The sequence below is a fragment of the Simochromis diagramma genome, unplaced genomic scaffold (genome assembly GCF_900408965.1).
Source record: "Simochromis diagramma unplaced genomic scaffold, fSimDia1.1 OVJJ01000334.1, whole genome shotgun sequence".
NCBI lineage: Eukaryota > Metazoa > Chordata > Actinopteri > Cichliformes > Cichlidae > Simochromis > Simochromis diagramma.
Genome location: NW_024386764.1, coordinates 1,309,497 through 1,330,140, shown reverse-complemented (window position 1 = coordinate 1,330,140; position 20,644 = coordinate 1,309,497). Strand labels below are relative to the sequence as shown.

At 39.6% G+C, this 20,644-nt stretch overlaps 1 protein-coding gene across 15 annotated transcripts in view; it reads right to left on the bottom strand.

Moving 5' to 3' along the window:
* The window catches only part of ptprfa (protein tyrosine phosphatase receptor type Fa), a 340,154-nt gene that overhangs the window by 25,698 nt on the left and 293,812 nt on the right, over positions 1-20,644 (bottom strand). For 12 of the 15 annotated variants that reach the window (XM_040030501.1, XM_040030485.1, XM_040030531.1 and 9 more), the window contains 4 exons: positions 20,008-20,019; positions 17,887-17,996; positions 10,820-10,852; positions 10,161-10,258 (listed from right to left, as the gene is read on the bottom strand). In XM_040030501.1, coding sequence (XP_039886435.1) covers positions 10,161-10,258; positions 10,820-10,852; positions 17,887-17,996; positions 20,008-20,019 — 253 coding nt within the window. The remainder of the gene's footprint in view (positions 1-10,160; positions 10,259-10,819; positions 10,853-17,886; positions 17,997-20,007; positions 20,020-20,644) is intronic. The other 3 variants (XM_040030560.1, XM_040030551.1, XM_040030589.1) reach the window with 2 other exon arrangements.

Here is a 20,644-nt window from a genome sequence, read left to right as displayed (position 1 = left end):
ACGAAGCTCTGCAGAAAGTCACTGTTTTTAACGACTCCACTGAGCGGCTTTTTGTTTATGCAGTCGCCCAACAAAGGAAAGAACCTCAGTTTAATGTGGGAGGAAACACAAATCAAATGAACAAAGTTCATTTTGACCTGATGAAGAAACCAGTGTCAGCTTTATTTGTTTTTAAGTTGCTGCCTAATCACCCGGTTTGGCTATTAGTTGGGGTTCAGTGACTTTGACAGGCGGACTTGAGGAACCTGCCAGTCTTTCAATTAGCGTGCGAGCCGTTCTGCCTCCTTTACCTCTGCTGCACTTGTGAGCTGACATGAACCAGGCAGGTTTACTGCCTGTTAACAGTCTCTATCGATTGCTGGCTGTGAGCACAGGCACAGGTTTAACTGAAATGGCATTCTGCATACTGTTATTCTTGATTGATCTTTTATGCTCCAACTGCTTATCTCCCATCACCTGGAAAAAAGGAAATCTCACACACACACTTGTAAATAAACACACAGATACCGATGCACGGGAAAAATGAATCGGTGGCGAGGGCTCTAATATCCCGCTGCTTTTTCTCTTTCTGACTGGTTGCATAGCTGCTCAGCGCTGCGCTCTACAACTGATAATAATGACAATGGGGAAACAGGTTGAAAGCACATCTTATTTAACAGCCTGTTAGGTAAGGCTTCCAGTACACTGCACTGACAAACCACTCACATTACTGCTAATGTGCTCCGCCTACATGTAGATCAGTTACTGCGATGACAGCGTAATCACCATCTGCGCTTCTACAAACAAAAAAAACAAAGCAGGTAAACACAGAGAGAGGAACAGGCCTCTGTGAAGCACATGCATGTGACACTGAGTGTCTGCACACACTCAGTGTGTGCAGATTTAGTGGATTGCAATTTATAACTGATTTACCTTTAATACACTAAATCCCCCAAAACGGCACAGGCACACATTACATCTATTTTATTTCACACTGTTGTTCAAACATACATAAATGTGTTCTTTGTTCACATCTTCTACAACCAGGGTTTTCCAAGTACGCCTTGTTTGCTAATTGCAGCCCTCAGCGATGTTTTGTGCGGCTTACAGCTGAATGGAAAAAGAAACTACTATGAATGTCATTCAGTCAGAGTTAAAGTCACATAAATTCATGATTACGAATGAGTACATTTCAAACAATCTAACCTCGGTAGAGGTTTAAACACTATCTATGTACAGGAAAACTGGTATTGGCAACATAAACCATCAAACATTAGCCAAAAGTAACACTTACAAAAACCAAATTCCAAATCTAAAATGATTAGACTGACTAAAACATTATGGGAGATATGGACAATCAAAACAGCCAAGATTACTACGGGAGTTTTATGCTCCTCCTGCAGGCATGCATTTGGTTAGAGTGTTGATGTCGCCTGTGTTTTTGGTACTGTTTTAAACTTGCATTCATTGCAATGGCCACAAAAAGTTGAAAAAATAAGCTGCAAAACTATGTTTTAAGTCTTTATACTTTGTTACAGATACGGACATCTGGAGACTCGCCAGGAGTCATTCCTGTTACAGGTTCTTAAAGTCCACCTAAATTATGCTGCCTGGGTCGTGTGCATAGTTGGTGCATTGTACAAGCACACAGCCATGCTGACTGTCAGCAAAGACCAACTAAATGCTCAGCGTCTGAGGCAAGCCCTAGCAGGCTAAAGTATAAACTTTACTGTATGTGAAAATACCCCACTGCTCATTTGATACATCACCTCAGGAAACACTTGCCTGACGCATTTATAATCTCACTAACTAGTTTCACGTCTTATTAAATATAACATGACGTTCATTTTCTAATTTAGGGTCTCATTTAGAGGAAAAGAGACGGTACAGCTGGATAAGCTTCAGTTCGTGGCTACATTTTGATTGACTAGTCACCGCTGTATGTAATGTTTTTATTTACAGCTGGTAGGGCTGCCACAAACGATTATTTTGATAGTCGACTAGTCACCGATTATTTTTGCGATTAGTCGACTAATCAGATCATCATCCATTGAACTTAAAACGTACAGCTTATTGCACCAGCAGCATCTGCTCTTATATAACTATCATTAGCTTACAGCTTTAAGTCTTTAAGGTATGTGCTAACTAAAAATAAAGACAAGATGATAGTTTATTAAACTTTAATGAAATTTGCAGATTGTTTCTGTGAAGTTTAATAAACTCCTTGCTATCTAAAATATAACAGGACACCGGAGTAAATTCTCGAGCATCTCACACTTCTGATAATCAGCTGTCTGCTTGATGTTATTCAGCTGTGTAAAAACTATAACTTTGATCTCAGCCAAACCGATTTACTCAGAAACAAATAAAATACTGAAAAAAGCCAAACAATAACATGTTTAAGTTATCTAAGTGACTCATATGTTTAACCTGAGTAGCGAAAGACGGCGGTGGGTTTGAAAACGATTTGCCGGGAGTCCGGTGTTCTCACGGCTCTAGTGAGCCTAGCCCCCGGCTAGCTATCGAGCTAGTGGGTAACAGACGTCTCCGAAAACGTCGGAGCGCTTTTGAAAATATGTGGTGTCCTGATAAACTGAGCAGATATTTGAGGTTTACACAGCTACATTCTCACCTGAAAATATGTTAAACGTTTATTTTGTGACCCAGAAAGAATAATAAGAGTAATATTAAAACTAACTAGCTGCCGCCATTGTTGTAAACTGAGCTGGGCTGCGCTATGAATTCTGGGACACAGCTACTTCTTCTTCTTCGGGGTTTAACGGCAGCTGGCATCCTTGTACATGCAGTGCTGCCATCTTCTGTTTCAGTCCGTTATTACACTCTTAAATCCTGCTACTTATTCCTGCGTCTTTTGGGATCTTACAAAGCTTCAAACGACGCGTCGACTATTAAATCAGTCATCGACGATTTTGATAGTCGACGTAATCGTGACTAGTCGACTAATCGTGGCAGCCCTGATGTAAACACAGCTTCATTAATAACAGCTGTAATTAAGTGTAGATTATCTTGAGTGCACACACACAGCATTGCAGAGGTTACACATTCCTGCTCAGTAGGCAGCTGGTGTTGGTTTTGGTTTGTTTCTTTTGGTTCATCTTTGAACAAAGTTTCAAACCCCCCCACTGTCACCACCCCTCCTGCTGTGCAAGCAGCAGAAGCCAGAAAATGAAATAAAAAAAAAAGAAACAGTGACAGTCACACTGCAGCACAGTCATCAGACTTTTGGTACTTGTGATTGACTGGAAGTTCAGCAAAAATATTTTAGATAACATCATCAACAGACACATCAGTTTTTAATATGCGATTAGTTCCCAGATGATTTACTGACAGTGGCATAAAATATCTCCTCCTGTGTTATGTTTTCTGTGCAAGTGACCCGAGATAGTTCTGATGCACTCTGAGCAGCTGCCCATCCTAAAAATTCATTTTAATAATTGACACCGCAGAAAAAAACAGACATGCTTTAATGCTGACTGTGTTGCACCTATGGGAGGCCCGGCTGTGGTACACACAGGTTCACTGCCATGCTTTACTGAGACATTTAAAGGGACTCGAATGAAATTTGTTTCGCCTGGTGTTTGTGAGGTGGAAAAGGCCTGGAGCAGCAGTGTGGGCAGTTTTCATGGCAGTGCTGAGGGCAGCAGATATGAAACAGATCTTTCAACAGAGCTGTGTTAGGCTGCCTTTCCCTTTCAGTCACATGCTGTTCTACTGGTTCCAGTTTCAAATAATGAGGTCAATCTATGTGAAAATAATTAATGCCTTTAAGCCAGAAGCTCAGGGTTCAGACTGAAATGAGTTTTCTACTCTTTGATCTGCACGATGTTATAAAAGATATTCCCGTGTCATCTATTAGTCCCTGGATTTTTCAGTCTGCATATTGACCTTGAGGATGAATCCCAAATTGTCTGGACGAATAGACCGCACCCATCAGGGTGGGTGTGGTCTATTCGTCCCAGGCACACAGTTCCAGCTGTCAGCACAGAAGCCCCGCCTGTAATCCTTTCAAAACTTCTTTCTTTTAAGGGACAACCAATTAGAAGACATTTAGTTCAGAGGGCGGGGGGCTGTCTTGTTTTGGGCAGTGAACAAACTAACAGTGACTGTGACTCATACTACTCTAGAAGAGTCCACGAATAAAAATGTTGAGGTTGAGTTAAAAATGATCATATTAGAAATCCTGTAAGGAGTCCTGAGCATCAGCCCAAAATAAGTTTTACTTGTGCAAACCATTTGATACAGCCAAAATAGCAGATGTAACCATTATGATATAATGAAGGGAATCACTGTTTCAGGGCCATATGCGTTATATGAAGTGGTCTCCAGTAGTCCCCAAACAGACTGGCCCATTTATCAGACGTAACAAGCTGTGGATCCTCTGGCAGGTCTCATTTTAAACACAGCCATTATCAGCTTTTCATTTCAAGCCTTGCTGCTCTCACTGTGGACTAATGACGGGGGCCTCCTTTGCAACAGGACAGGGGACAGTGTGTGTGTGTGTGTGTGTGAGAGTGTGAGAGTGTGTGTGTGTGTGTGTGTGTGTGTGTGAGAGTGTGAGAGAGTGTGTGTGTGTGAGTGTGTGAGACCTTATGCTTCTGTCACTTCTGTCCTGATCAAAGTTTAATGAACTCTTTAGTGCACATGCCTGAGAAGCATCTTACACATCACACACTCAGGATGTCATCACAAGTGGATACAAACACTAAACTTGTTGTCTGCATTACTTATTTTTAAAAAATGGAATTTGAATGAATAATTGCATTTCTTATTCTAAGTCTTGGAGAAAGTTAATAAATGTGCTCTGCAGGCTGGTTTTAGACACTTGTGCAGACTTTGGGCTCACGTCCCAACAATGTGCTCTCCAGTGTCAGCCTGCTGCTCTGAAAGGCTTTGGCCTCATCCTCTGGAAAATCCTTTCTCAATCACACTTCAGCATGTGTGGCAAATGGTTGCTCTGTGGAGAAGTTGCCTTCTTAAAACTTCATGTAATCGAGAAAGGCAACAACAATGCTAATTAATAATCATCTAAGACTTGATACTAGGACTTGTAGCCGCGCAGATGTTTTGAAAATGAAGCCAAGGCCAAAAACTTCAGTTCTTTTACTGACCTTTTGACTTGTTTGTGATGCTGATGTCTTTGGAGCATTTTTAATGGAAAATAATATGTCTGCCTGTTGTGCAGTTTGTTGTAACAACAGAGTGCCGTCGCTGTTAAGCAAGCTAAGGTTTCAACATCTGAACCAGTGGATGAGTCATGATCGCTAAATCCATGTTTCATCCACAGTATGGTTTATGGATAAGACCACCTGACATTTTAATGATCTTCTAAACAAGAACGTGTCTAAAAAAGTCTCTCTCGGACCCCAAATTCAAGATGCTTGAAGCGATACAGCAGCTTGCTGTCATAACAATAACAATGATATTGTTTTTTAACAGTTTACACTTTTGTGATCAGAAATCAAATTTCATTTTCAAAGACATCTAAACCTAGTTTTGTGCATTTCCTTTTCTCCATCTGAAGAATCATATTTTTTTTTAAACGTATGTTTATTTGTTTTTTCAACAGTATCAACACCAACATAAAATGAACGTATGGCAGTCATTAAAATAATAATAATAATAATAATATTAATAGTAATAACGATAATTGAAGTGTTAATCCTAAAAGATTCCAAATAAATGCATAGTTAAATAAATTAAGATAGCAAACCATACAAATAAATACAATTAAAAAAAAAAATCAAAAAAAAAAATCATAATATAGGTTACACAGTATATTCCCAACAGCAAGTCAGACATTATTCATTATCTAGTTGTCTTATTCACTCATCCCCCCCCCCCCCCCACATCCCCACTCCTCAGTAGATCCAAAAATATCTTCCAGATGTTGTAAAATTCAGAAGCCTTCTTTCTAACAATATAGGTCAGTTTCTCAAGAGCTAAACTCGATGTTAAGTTATTTAACCAGTGGTTAAAAGAGGGGCAACCAACATTCTTCCAGCATAAGGCGATACAGCGTTTGGCCTGTAGCAAACAAAGATCGACCATTCTTCTTTCCTCACACGACAGAGTACAGTCATCTGGATACAAGCCTACAATGCATAACTTAGGGCAAAGCGGTACAGGAGAAGTTGTGATCTGAGAGATATATTTTAACACAGAGCTCCAAAATTTTTGGATCTCTTCACATTTCCACAGGCAGTGATATAGTGTACCCTGATGCCTATTACACTTATAGCATAGATCAATTATATTAGGATCAAATTTATTTAATTGTACAGGGGATATGTATGTTCGCCTTATCCAATTAAATTGTATCATTCTCAAACGAGTGTTAATGGTTTGAGTGTGTGTTTTTGAACATATTTTACCCCATTCAGTATATGAAATATCTTCTTGTAAGTCACTAATCCACTCCCGTCTTTTACTATCAGAGTTATCCAACTAACATGCTATAAAACTGGGACACCAGTCTTTTACCAAAACAGTTTTTTGTAACATGAGTTTCTAGGATGGAGAGTGGGGGTTGGTGCACTGAATTGTTTAAGTGTGCCAGAATAAAACTTCTAAGTTGTAGATACTTAAAAAAGTGTTTCTGCGGTAAATCAAACTTTGCCCTTAATTCACTGAATGACATTAGAGAATATTCCTCATATACGTCCTGTAGTTTCGCAATGCCCTTGTTCAGCCAAGCTTTAAAGCCCATGTCATTCTTAGCTGGGGCAAAGAGTTCATTACCCCAAATTGGGGAGAAACAGGACAACCCAGGAGAGTCATTCAACATTTTTTGTACTTCATGCCAAACAACAACAGTGTTTTTTACAAAGGGATTAGTAGTAATTTTCTTTAAAGTTTTAAAGGGTGCTGAGTATAAATAGCTATTTAACGACAGACCCTTTGAGGACATTCTTTCAGTTGCTAACCAGGGAAGGGAAATATCGTTTGAAAACCAAAACATAGTGGTCCTCAGCTGAGCAGCCCAATAGTAGCATTTTAAATTTGGAAACTGTAGTCCTCCCCTATCATATGGTAAATACAAGAGGGAGAGTCTGAGTCTTGGCTTCCTATTGTTCCAGATGAAATTAGAAAGAAGCTTTCTGGTCTTGGAAAAAAAAGGAGGAGGAGGGGCCAGCGGGATTGACTGAAAGATATATAGGAATTTAGGTGATATAGTCATCTTCACTATGTTTATTCTTCCCAGTAAAGAAAGAGGCAATGATATTAATCTAGTGATCTCATCCGACAACCCTACCACCAAGGGCTCATAATTGGCTGAACTAAGATTGCTTATCGTTGGGGTTACTCTGATGCCTAAATATTTAAATCCCTCTGCGGCATTCACAAATGGGTGGGATACAACTGGTTTCAACCTCTCGTTCATATTTAAAAACATAATGGATGATTTTTCTTCGTTCACTTTGAACCCAGAGAAACTGCTAAATTGATCGAATAGCTTCAGGAGAGATGGTATTGATTCTGCAAGGTGTGATAGAAACACAACAGTATCGTCAGCGTACATTGCAATTTTGTGTAGCATCTCCCCGATTTTAATACCATGGATCGAGGGATGTGATCTAATTGCTATCGCTAAAGGTTCCATGGCTAGTACAAAAAGCAGAGGTGAAATCGGAGACCCTTGCCTGGTGCCTCGAGATAGCTCAAAAGGACTAGAGATGAGATTATTGGTAGATACCATTGCAACCGAATCAGCAAGTAAAATTTCAATCCATCGGCAGAAGTGATCACCAAATCCAAAACGCTTAAGCACCTCAATTAGATAGGGCCATTCAACTCGATCGAACGCCTTCTCCGCGTCGAGTGATAGCATTGCAGTATCAGGTGACTCTTCACATTCGTGGATTATATTGAGAACTCTCCTCACGTTGTGGAACCCCTGACGATTTTGAACGAAACCATTTTGATCTCCGTGTATAATGGCTGGAAGAGCCCTCTCCAGCCTCGTAGCCAGAGCCTTAGCTATGATTTTGGAGTCAGAATTTAACAGCGATATGGGTCTGTAAGAACCGCTTTCGGCTGGCGCTTTGCTCGGTTTTAGAATGAGAGTGATCAGGGCACTACGAAATGTAGCAGGGAGGCGACCTGTTTCATAGGATTCCAAATAAACATCTAATAATGGGGGAATTAATTTTGCTTTAAATAGCTTGTAAATATCTATCGGAAGCCCGTCAGGACCCGAAGCCTTACCACCTCTCATGTTCGTAATGGCATCAGAAACGTCATTGAAATTTATTTCTCTCTCTCCAATTCATTTTTCATATCCTCAGAAATACAGGGAAAGATCAATCTATCCAAGAAAGCATTTTGGCTTACCAGGTCCAGTGGGCTGTCAGATTTATATAGGGTTTTATAATACGAGACAAAGGTGTTATTAATTTCTGTGGGATCTGTAGATAATTCCTGAAGAATCATATTTAACAGATCATTCAAACCAAAACGTTCGTATCTGAACTGAACCGTCTTGTTTTGCAAACAGGACAACTTGTCTGCAGAAAGTTCCCTCCATTGCATCACAGAGGTAAGAAAAAATGGGAAAGGTGGAAAAGTTGATTCAGTTGCTGTTTCATAATTTATATGCCCCCTTCCTTCTGCTGTGCATAAACAGTGCACCCATCTGTCCTGGTTTATCCGCTTGGAAATTCACCACTTTAAATGCAAATTACCTTCCTTTGTAGGACATCAACAAGCCATAATCCCTCACTGGCTCTTACAGTAGGTAAAAGCAGTCGAATATTATTCTTGGAAAGGAAGCAGAGAAGTCATGCATACTTAGCAGCATCCTTTTTTTTGGCTAATCTAAACTTTAACTCTGTAATGCTCGGCCAACACAAATGAAAACATCTCAGGGGGCAAAATGGTTCTTGGAAAATGTGCTGTGTGAGGTATTTTAGTTACAAAATAAAATGCTGATTTTACAGATGGGTTTGTGTAAATATGTATGTTTAAACGTGGACTGAGTGAAACAAACAGTAGGTTTAAAGATGGCCAAAAATCAAGAAAAAGAAAGTTTTGAGTCAGCAAAGGAGATTATTTTCTCTTCACTTCTTCAAGAGGGGCTAAAGATATTATGCCATTGTATTTTATTCAGGCTGATATCAGCTCAGTTTTTAAAAAACAAACAACTGATCTATAGTGTTGACTAGTATAAGGAAATTCACTTATTTATTGTCTTTAAAAAGCACTGACTTATTTTAAGCTCATAATTGGCACCTCCCACACAAAGCTCCCTTTGAGCTAATATTGTTCTATGCAGGTGTAGCTGGAGCAGCATGTTAGTACGAGGCGTCAAACCAGACAAAAGAGAGAGAAGCTGCAGGGCTGTCATCAAGGTGGAAAGAGACGATGACTTTCACCACAGGAGAGGTTGAGAGTATTCAAGTGCTCGAGAGAAAACAAGTTAAAGATGGCTGAAGGATGAAGAAGCTGCTCATAAAATTAGAACCCAGAAAGTTCGAGATTAACATTCGTAAGTGAGCACTTATTCTAAAGTGACTTTATAATCAATTATTAAGGCAAAGAAGAACTGTTCTGTTTTAAAAAGAGGACAACTGCAAGGACACGCTCACTGAATATGTGTGTGCTTAGATTGTGCTTATTCAGAGGAGCAGACTGGTATGAAGAAGCAGACATGCAAACAAAAAAAGGTAAATAAATCATCTGAATCCAGCTGTTTTTGTTAGAAAAAATATATTTCTCAAAAAGCTAGAACATTTTTATACAAGTTGAGTTTTTCAAGCTAAATCAGGTTCAAAGCCAAAAAGAGCACATCTTTGTGTTCATGTGAACCCCTCTACACACAGCCGAGAGTATGCAGCAATGACTGCAGTGCAAACTCTGGTAACAGAAAACAACTTTTAGCCAAAACATCAGAAAAACTGATCCAAACAACCTGTAAACTCAGCACTGCATTCACTCAGGTCCGCAGCAATACACCTCCCACTTTACAACTGACCTAATTCTCCATTTTGAACCATGAAGGATCAATTCTCACACGCTTGTACACCACAGTAATTGTGGCTTTCCTATTACACATCTAGGTCTTTTTCTACGGAAAACTAGCTTATAAAATCTGAAATAACTGACAGTGGCTGAAATGTGCATTGCTTTACTTGAAAGGCGTGTATAAGAGCAGGGACATTTACCTCGTACTCCTGAGAGAAGTGCAGACCATCGTTGGCCTTGAGTCTCTCAATGTGGTCGGCCAGGTCACAAACAGCGATGGGAGGATGTTCCCTCATCCCTGCAGAGACAGCGAGAGTGGTGAGTGCCGTCCATCACAGACACACATGCACAGAAATGTGTGCGCACACAGAGTGCAGATGCATGTTGAAGGCTCAGTGTTAACTGGTCGCAGTGATATGAGGTGACAGCGAGAGTGCTGTGTGCTGAGCAGAGGGATGATGTCTGGCTGTGCAGCTCTTCAACAGCATGCTGTAACCACGCTGCAGATGAGCACCAACTAGCATGCTGATTGGTTAAAGAAATCCCATAAAGCAGTAGGTGAGTGGGAAGGTGGCTGGGGTGCAAAAAATACAGCATTTTTAACTGATGTGGTCAAATATATATGTATATATTTTAACTTAATGGTAGATGTATTGCTTTATTCAATTAGATAGACAGTCTACATTTAGCGCTAATGAAACCCACTTGGTGTAAAATAGCTGACATGGTCATGAGAAGAGAAGGTGATGGTGATAAATGGGAGGTCTCTACTTCTAAAGGCTTCTATGTAAAACAGAAAAGGGCACCAGGCAGGAATGAAAGGAAACATTAGTAAAACACAGGAGGATTGAAAACTAACTTGGAGTATTCGGGCAACTGAGGACACTGGAACCTGTGTGGGAAAGATGAGGCAAAACCAAAGCACAGGGGTCAGTTAGGACAAGAGGACACAAGGAACAGTGAGGAAGGAGCTGCCCTACTCAGCAAAGACTTAAGAGACGCTGAACACAACTTTCCCAGATGGCTAAATAACATTTAAAAGAATTTAACATCAGTTTCACTGTAATCAATAAACTGACTGTGCTTCGTATCTGTTTGTTCTTTGGTTTCATTTGAAGTGGTCCGACTCAGCTGTCCATTTTGGGTTAAACTGGGCTGTCTTGGTCCAACATTGCTGTTATTAGCACCTTTGGATGTTTGGTTCTTGGCACTCTTACATCTGTGTTTAACCACAGCTGCCAAGAATAAAACGTCTCCCTTTTTTCATTTTCAAAATGAGGATTTCTTTAGGCAAGGAGCATTAAAGCCTCAAGAAGCTCATCATCTTACTCTTGACACTTAAAGGCCCTTACCCCTGTGTTTGAAGGTCCTTCATTCCCAGTGAAGTATACTTTACATATTTGCTAAGGAGATCTTAATGCAAACGACATTCTTTTAGACACACGTTCATCGTCATCTCACAGACACATTGGTTTAGGTTGGGTGTGATCAATGACTCTGTAACAGAGTCATTGAAATTTATTGTAGTGGTGATTTTCTCACTACTGTCCCAGAGAGGAAAAAACAGCTGAAACCAGAAGCATATGTACCAATATATGTAAGATGCATTTAAAAAAACTTGCAGCCATAATAAACCAGCACAGTATCTGTTTAATGCTCTGGACTGAGATGTTTATGTCCTGGAACCTGTCTATGCACAGCATGTTTTTATTTGATTTAAGTCATGATTGTATTAAAGTGGTTTTACTGTCACTGTGCCAAATTTTAACTTTGTCTTTTCACTTTCATTTACACAGCAGCTTCAGAATAGCTGCTCAGACTCTGGCCAAGATGGCTGCTTCTAAAAGGATTTGGGTACGATAACCAATCACAAGACCTCAGTAACTCACCCGAGTAATAATATAGTGAACGTCTTTTTGTTTTTTGCCAGTGTTGTAAAATTATTGCAAACTTAATTCACAACTTCAGTCTTTGCTACATTACGAACAAAATCATTTGGGTAAAATGAATGTTTATTGAACCTGAAATTGCTCGCTGTGATAATTTAAACAATATATGTCATATGTGCTGAATGATACCTGGAACAACAAAACAAAAACCTTTATATTTAGAAGTATGGGTCTGAAAGCAGCATCATAAGCAAATCTGTCACAATTGAGGCTGACCTTGGTGCTGTGGACTGATTGGACTAAAGTCTAAGTTTGATTTTGTGCTAAAGCAAGAAATATGCAATAAATACACTCGACATGAGATCAAAGGTGTTGTTGTAGTTATTGATTTATGATTGCAGCAAATGGGAGAGCAGATCTACTTTATACAGTCCAACCAAGATTAAGATTATGTTGCTGAGAGAACTTTCATTTCCAACAGTGCTTGTTTTGAATAAAATAACTCCAAAATATTACAAAATGGTGCAAATATTAAGACTAAACATGTGTAACTACATGAGAGCACATTGATTAGGTGTGGCCTAACAGCGTTGGGCGTGGCCTAACAGTTGTCCAAGAGTGTCCATTTAAGCTACGTGTTGCAAAGACGTCAGGTTGCAACAGAAGCAAAAACACTGAAAGTTTGGAGCGTTTTTGGAACTTTGATCCAGCGCCTCTGCATCCTCATCTACTCCAATCTCATCCATACTGTAACCAAAATAGCAGCGTGTAGCATAAAATAGAGGCAATCATTAGTAACATGTAACAATTTTATCAACTCGTCACTATATGTGAATTCTGTATATGTGAATGCTTAATAGAAACACTAAAACTTGATGTTGTTCCAACAAGACTTTTATGGTGATGTGTTTGGTGCTGAAGAAGAGATTTTCTTTTTCAGATACAGACTCGTGTTTCCTTATTTTGCTCTGCGCTTTCTTCGGTTGCCACAGATGTCCCAGAATGAGCCTTGGTGGGAAGTTACAGCGAGTTTGGCTGCCATTATCTCAGAAGGGAGCAAATTAAAAAACAGCAGAAGCAGTGAGTACCAGCTCGTGTCTGAGTGCGCCTTCAGCCCTGATTGTTTCACAAGCAGGGCAAAAATAATTAGCTCAAGCTGAAGTAGTAACATGCTCAGAGTTCGAGATCATGACCAGACGAACGAACATAAGCACACAAAGTGTTGTTGGTCTTTTGTGTTAGTGTATTCCTGTGTGAATGATTTCCCTTCATTTATAAAACTATTATAACACTTTTTAAATCTTTGGCTTCTGCAGAGTCAGTTTTGTGTTTCCTTGTGTTTTGCATTCATTCCTGTTTAGTAGTTACTACGTTATCATCCCTTGTGTATCATGTTTGTTTATGTATTCTTTGAAGCTTGTGAACTTTGTGAAAGTTGTGAACTTTTTGCACCCTTGTGTTTTAAGCCTTGTATCTCTCGTTGTGTTTGAATTGTAGCTAGTGTGTAGTTACTGTTCTCTGTTATTTGAGTTTAGTTTCCTCACAGTTGCCTTTGTTCAGCACAGCTTGTGTATCGCGGTCATCCACCGAGTTAGCTCCTGTTGTACTTCAGGAGTTTGCTCCTGTGCCTCGTGTTTATTTGTACTTTACTGTTTTGATCGTCTGCACCTCTGTCCCAACTGTCTCCAATCCCTTATTCACTCCATGTGTATATATAGTTCTATCTTTGCCTCAGTCTTTCATGCATTTCCTTCTGTGATCTCGTGAGCTTGTTTGGATTATATTGTCTTTAAACTCTGCGTCAGCTTCATTGAGTGGCCTTCTGTTAATCAGTCTGCCTACGTTGTCTGCATTGGGTTCTTTAACCTGCTTTAGCTCCTGTCTCTTCAAGCCCTGTTCCCGTTTCAGAAAGCCTACTTTCTTCTGATTGGTTAACTAATTGAAAACTACTGAGGGACAACACCCAGCGACTCATACTGGATCAAATCGTCCATTAATTCCACTGCAATTCATTTAGAAGGTGCACATGAGGCTTACTGCCCTGCTAGACAGACATAAATGGAACTAAATGACAATATTTAAACTGGAAAAACCTCTAGAGAAAAAACAATGATTATACAGCACGAGTCAGTAGTTTGGACACCAACCCAAAAGCTGCAGATTATCTCTGTGGCTGCATTTGTATTTTATTGATTTAGTTCACCTGATGGCCATACCTGTAGAGTGATATAAGGAAGTCCATGATGGAAGTAGAAAATAAAATGAAAAGCTGTGAAGTTTAAATAAATTTATATCATTACTTGTTTGTTTTTTTAAGATTATCATGAAAATCCTGTTGTATACACATTATATTAAAGAGGGAAATGAAGATTTTCATAATTTAATTCTGTTACCTGATATGAACCTGGAAATTCTACAAAAGTAAAATGGCCCCGGTCACCCGAACTGACAACTAAAAGTTGTGGAGCGTTTCCATTTTATTGAAAAAAAAAAAAAGAGATCACAGTTTGACTTCATTATCATGGTATCATCTGTCATTTTTTCCAGTGTTTTGTTATGAGTAACGTCGAGGCCACCCAGCGCGCAGAGGTTGTCAAGTGAGCTGATGAATTTATGCTCGAGTAAACAACATCTGCCAAAATCCCTCCTACTGCTGCCACCACAGGTAAATGCCACCCATCTCAAGAGAGAAGAACGTGGACAAAAAAAACAATGACATACTTTATGCTTAAAACTTCCCACTGAAAGACAGGTGGGAGAAAAGGATAAGAGAAGATGCTGGGAGGCGTAGAACAGATGAAAAACAAAGCTAAAAATCAGTTAAACAGTCAGATGGGAGAATGAATGAGGACACAAAGAGACGATAAAACAGACAAACAGAGCTACAGTATGCATGCAGACCAAAAATATAAAAACTAATTGTTTATAAGTAATTCTTATGGGAATAAAGGGTTACTAAGTTACTGGGACAAAGTCCTCGCTAGGAGGTCAGGGTGAATGGACAGCTCAAGACATTAGATTTCTCTTTTGAACATCTGAATAGAAATATCTCACTCCAATTGTTTTCATGGTAAGTTTAGTCTTTGATTGCACAATCATGTGGAAAGAAAATCTAAGGTTTCATGCATCAGGCCATAACTTACAAATTTAGCATCATTCTTATTCAACAAAAACTAAGCCAAGGCAAAGCTTTCTTAAGAGTTTGTCATTGTACTTCATTCAGGTTGAGGTCTGGGCTTTGACACCTTGGTTATTTTCTTTTCTCCTAACAGATTTGCTGGTGCTCTTGTTATTATTCCCTTTCTTCTGTGGGCCATTTTCATCCAAGGCTTCCTGTAGCTGTTGGACAGACGCTCTCAAATTAGATAGAAGAGATCATGTCTGACAAAAAGACTTCAAGGTGTCCATGTCCCAAAAATATTATGAAATGTTGGTGACTGTATATGTTTGAAATAAAAATGAACTGAACTTTAACATTTGACGTGCTTACCGAGTCCTGTAGACCAGAAGACGAAGCATTTGCATTTTTTGCAGATTGCACAGTTTGACCTTGTGGTGAAATTGAGACTTGCACATACTGGGAAGACTGGTGACTATTTTGAATGTTTCTCCATTTGACAATAATCTTTGTAACTGCAGAATGACTTTAAATCATTTGGAAATGGTTTTATATCCCTTTCCAGATTGATGGGCAACAACAAGATTTCCCTGAAATCACTGCTGATGTCTTTATTCTGTCATCTTTGCATTTTGTGTCAACACACCTGAATGCTCCAGACCAGACAACTGTCAAAACCTCTGCTTTGATACACTTGCTCATCAAGTGCAGTTAATTAGTAGAACCTGGCTGCCACTTGCACCTCTTTCCATGGACACCGTAAATATGTATTTTATTCATACAGCGCTTCTGCATTTGTCTCTGACGAATTAGTAATGATGTGTTTAAAATATCACATGTTATACACTGCCAGTGAAAAGCTTGAGAACACCTCCATTTTTCCAGTTTTACTGCAATTCAAGTTGTTCAAGTCCAATGAATTGAAACGGTACAAAAGGTAAGAGATGAACCGCCAGAGGTTAAAAGGTTTCAGCAAAACTAAAAATAGTCTGTATTTCACAATCATACAAAAAGTCCTTTTTTCAGGGAACACAAAACGGGTGAACAATTTAAAGCTGTTCTGCAGGAGGCTGATCAAGCCTCGAAAGGTGGTGTTACTGATTTCTGCAGGTGTTCTGGATTAAAATAAAAGCAGTGTGCCACGCATCTATGGGAACCTCTGCAACAGATATGGGAACAACTTTGATTTCTATTGTAGAAAGAATGACACAAGTGTGTTCAGCTGTTATCAGCCAAAGGAGGCGACTGTGATGAGTCAAAGCGGAGAATACATTTTGGTCTATGTGGTGAGAATAAGGCACGGCGGGACCACAGATCAACATTCAGAGCCATTTTATTTACACTTCTCACCACGAAACAACACCACACACACCTGCGTCCCCGTGTTTTAACTTGGCGGGCGTGATTACGGATGCCGAGCAGGTGCGTCCGCCCTCCCTGCACGGCACCGCAGACCACGCCCCACCACAGTCTATAAATTGATTCCAAGATTTCTTGCTTCCAATTGTTTATTTGTACTATACTTTCATTTCAAAGTGCAATGAGACAATAAACGGCATAATTTTCAATAAAAACAGGAAAAAGTGGGGTTTTCTGAAACTTTTGACCAGCAGTGTACTTATCTAATTTTAGAACCTGGTACAGACCAGGTGATTTTGTTTTATTATGTCCCGATGCACACAACCTTAGAGTGTTTACATGCTTTTTCACATGAAAATTATGGATGGAAATCAGACATTTTTCTCAGAAATAAACACCAGACTAAGCCAGCTGAAAACTGTTTAATTATAGACGGACTTCCTGCCTCCAAAAACATGCATTAGCAGACACGGCTGCCCCAGAAACAATATGCCACCCAGGCTTTAACAGCACGATAATGAAGTTAACAAAATGCAGAAGTATGATGTCTCACACACACTTTGTTTTAACGCCACGTTTTCAAAGTAACGGAGTAAGGGAATAGGAGGCAGTGAATGAAATCACTGTGACAAACATGAGTGGGAGTCAGTTTTTCAGTTTTGCATCAATAATTAGCACTAGATGTTTAAATTCATGCTAATATATGGCCCTCCTGACAGTGTGTGTAGTGATGGCGCATTTTTAATTAAAGTATGTGATAAACAAAATGGTTAGATTAACTGACTGTCCAAGAAATGTGATTTATTTGTTACTTTGCATTCATTACTGGAATGAATGCAAAGTCAGTCAGTCTGTGTCTGAGCAAGGCATTCTTAAAATTTCACCCCCAACCAGCCTGAGCCTGGTTCTGCCCGAGGTTTCTTCCTGTTAAAAGAGACTTTTCCCTCCCACTGTCGCTAAGTGCTTGCTCATAGGGGGTCGTCTGATTGTTGGGGTTATTTTGTAACATTGTAGTGTCTTTACCTAAAATATGAAGCGCCTTAAGACAACTGTTGTTGTGATTTGGCTCTATGTAACTAAAACTTAACTGATGAAATTAAATTGAACTAAAAAAAAATCTATAAAATCACGTTGCTAAACTTGCTAACTTAGGACTCCACCCTCTCATGAAAATATCACTTCTGACATGAAAAGAACAACAACATGGAGACAAAGTGCCAAATATGAATGAAGATATTTTCTAAAGCAGTTGTTTCATTTTCTTGCACAGACACTAAAACACAAGTTTTAAAACCGTGTAAGTCTCATCCAAAAATGACTGAGGTGACACTGATACTTGAGAAACTGAATCTGACAGTCAGTTGTCACCTGTCACCTCAAAAACAGGATCCTTCATTATATTTCTGGGTGTCAATGGATTCAGTAACACAATCCTTCAGTGATAATTTCTCAGCACCTTTAGAAACAGAAACTGGATGCAACTGGTAAAAATTTAGACCTCAGTAAAAGTCTGTTTATGGGGCTGAATGTTTGCATGTGCATGTGTTTGTGTGTCCATGCCTTGTGTCTGATAGTTGAGTCTCCTCATCTCCACAGGATCTGACGAGTGGGCCAGCAGCGAGTCCTTCACTCCTGCCATGTGCTCATCCTTGGCTGGAGACGTTCGTTTCCTGGAGAAAAAGCAAAACCAATTTAATGTTACATAATGTACCAACAGGCCAAATGGGTATTAATGACTCCGAATGAGCAAATTTCTAAACTTTATTTTCTGGAAAATACTGGGAAAAAATAATCTGCAACAAGCTATTGTGCAAAAAACAATAAGGATTACACGTAATTTGAGCATACTTTATAGATGATGAAAAGCGTTGTAGAATGTCTGAGGACTAAAACTTTGGCTGCAAGCAGTGTCTTCCTATTTGCAATATTGAACTGGTTTGCTCTGACTTTTCAATTTTATAGGAATTTTAATGTATTTGTTTTAAATTTTATTTTATGGCCCAAGAAAAGTATCTACTAAACAATAAACACAGACTTAAAATCAGTAACAATATAATTCCTGAAACAGACCAGCAACCTAAGGTTTACTCAGTCACTTGACCCTGGACTGGATACGTGAATAAAATCTGTCGATGGGTAACAATGTGTCCAGTCTTGGTTCCTGATTCCAGGGTTGCACAGAATTTCAGCTAAAACCCGCTCAAAGACGACGCTCAAAGACGACGCTCAAAGAAGACGCTCAAGGAAGACGCTCAAAGAAGACGCTCAAAGAAGACGCTGAAGGCGTCATACCAAGCATCAAAAGAACATTAAGAATTGATTAAAAAGTGAACGGTGGCGAGCCAGAAAAATACATCCTGTTATAGCTCAATTTGGTTGAAGGGGCATCTTTTATTTCTCAGCACTTCTAAACTCCTTAGACGTCCAGATGAGTCACATCCAGACCCTTCTTGTGATAAGATGACACAGTTTTCCAAACAAAATGAGTGAAATCAGTTCAAATGTTGGTATTTATTTAACAGGGCTTTATCATTAGTGAAGTATCTGTTGTACTTGGGAATATTAAACGTGTAAGTATGACCTAATATTTACAGTATGCTACTGAACTGCACAGTAGAAGCTTTCTCCATTTACTTTTCAAACACTGATTTAAGATCATCAACTGCCTTTCAAAGATTTTCAGACACACCTGATTTGCATAAAGTAGCCTCGACCCAAACTTTATGCAAATAAAGAGTGGGCAACTCAACACCCCCTCTCTGGAAATGTGGCGATACGAGACTGCATTGCACGGCTGCTACACAGACAATGAGAAATGCAAATGACTCCTTTAAAACAGAAATATGACACTGAAATTCATCTGCTCAGCTCAAACAGCTATAGCCCCTTTAAATGAACCGTTAATTTGCATTCCTTAAATGTAATAACTACATTAGGGTTGAAGTGCAGGCAAACCTGAGTGTTTCACCTTGAAACAGAACGTCCTTATATTTAAAACATCTCTTGATAAACGGATATTATATATATTTTATACATTTTGAATTAGGGACTGTGGAAAGTAAATGGAGCCCATACATCATCAATCAGCCCACGCATACGTGACACATATATTCACAGGTGTGTATTCAGCATGTTTTTTGCAGGTAACACAAACAGGAGAGTGAAATGCCATTGTGATGTCAGTTATTGCCTCTTGGTGATATCAGGATTCGATTTTTCCATGTCTACAATTTGTTTTGAAGGCTGCTTCTGCAGGTGTGTGAGGGGCTGAGAGGTGAAGAAAGCATGAAGGGAGAATTATTCTGGAGGGAAAGATCAGCCGGATTTGTGAACTCGACACTCGACACAGAGCTGAACAGCAGAACAACAGACGCACAAAGAGACAAACATGCTAAAATGTAGTCTCACACGCTGACACTGAAGACACACATGCTTAGAGCGGCTGTCAATTGAAGCCGATATGCCTGAAAACCAAACAAAAAGAAGACAGCTCAGAGACACTGACGTGGGGGTGTGATTTGAACGTGTAACAGAAACAAGTATCTGTCACTTCAAATCATCACTGTCAGCAAATGTAGACACGTCTGACCCACAAAGCATGTTTACACAGCATGCACGATGTGCAAGGGCAGGCAGGAGAGGTTGGAGGATGGGAGGGTGGAAACAGACAGGAGCACTAACCTTTCTTGTTTGCTGCATCCACAGAAAGTAGGCAGACAGTTAACAAGGAGGAAGAAACAGAGAGGATTCATTTACAAGTCGTCAGAGGACCTGACAGAGTTCATTGCTTCACCTCACAAACTACTCCTTCATCTCATCTTTGACCTGATCTCATTTTCTAATAAAATCTGATGTAGTACATGAACAAAGAGAGAGTGTTTTCAATATTTCTAATGATTTGCACAGAGCAACCTGGAACAAATTACTGTATAACCTGAATGGAAGGCTGGTTTCACAGTCTGTGGAACGTGATGAAGCAGCCGTCTCCTCTAAACATCAACCCACAGTGCTGAAAGGGCCAAAAACCAAAGTTCTTCTAATGGTCATTGGAGACTGGCTCTAAAAGCCAGCCAAGAGTCACAGACTCCCGAGTGAAAGTGTTGAAGCTTACAGCAGAAATAAACATGTTTACAAAAAACTGCTCTGGAGCTACTTCCCCTCTTCATAGCAGCCGTGTGGTGGATGAATTTGTGTTTTTCATTTTGTTAAAGCATAAAGTCTACATGAGGGGTTGGCTGCGTTTATTGATAGGTGGGAGGTGACGCAGCAGGGTGTAGCTGCTAGGCTTCGTCTCAGTCCATCTATCTGCAGTATTTGT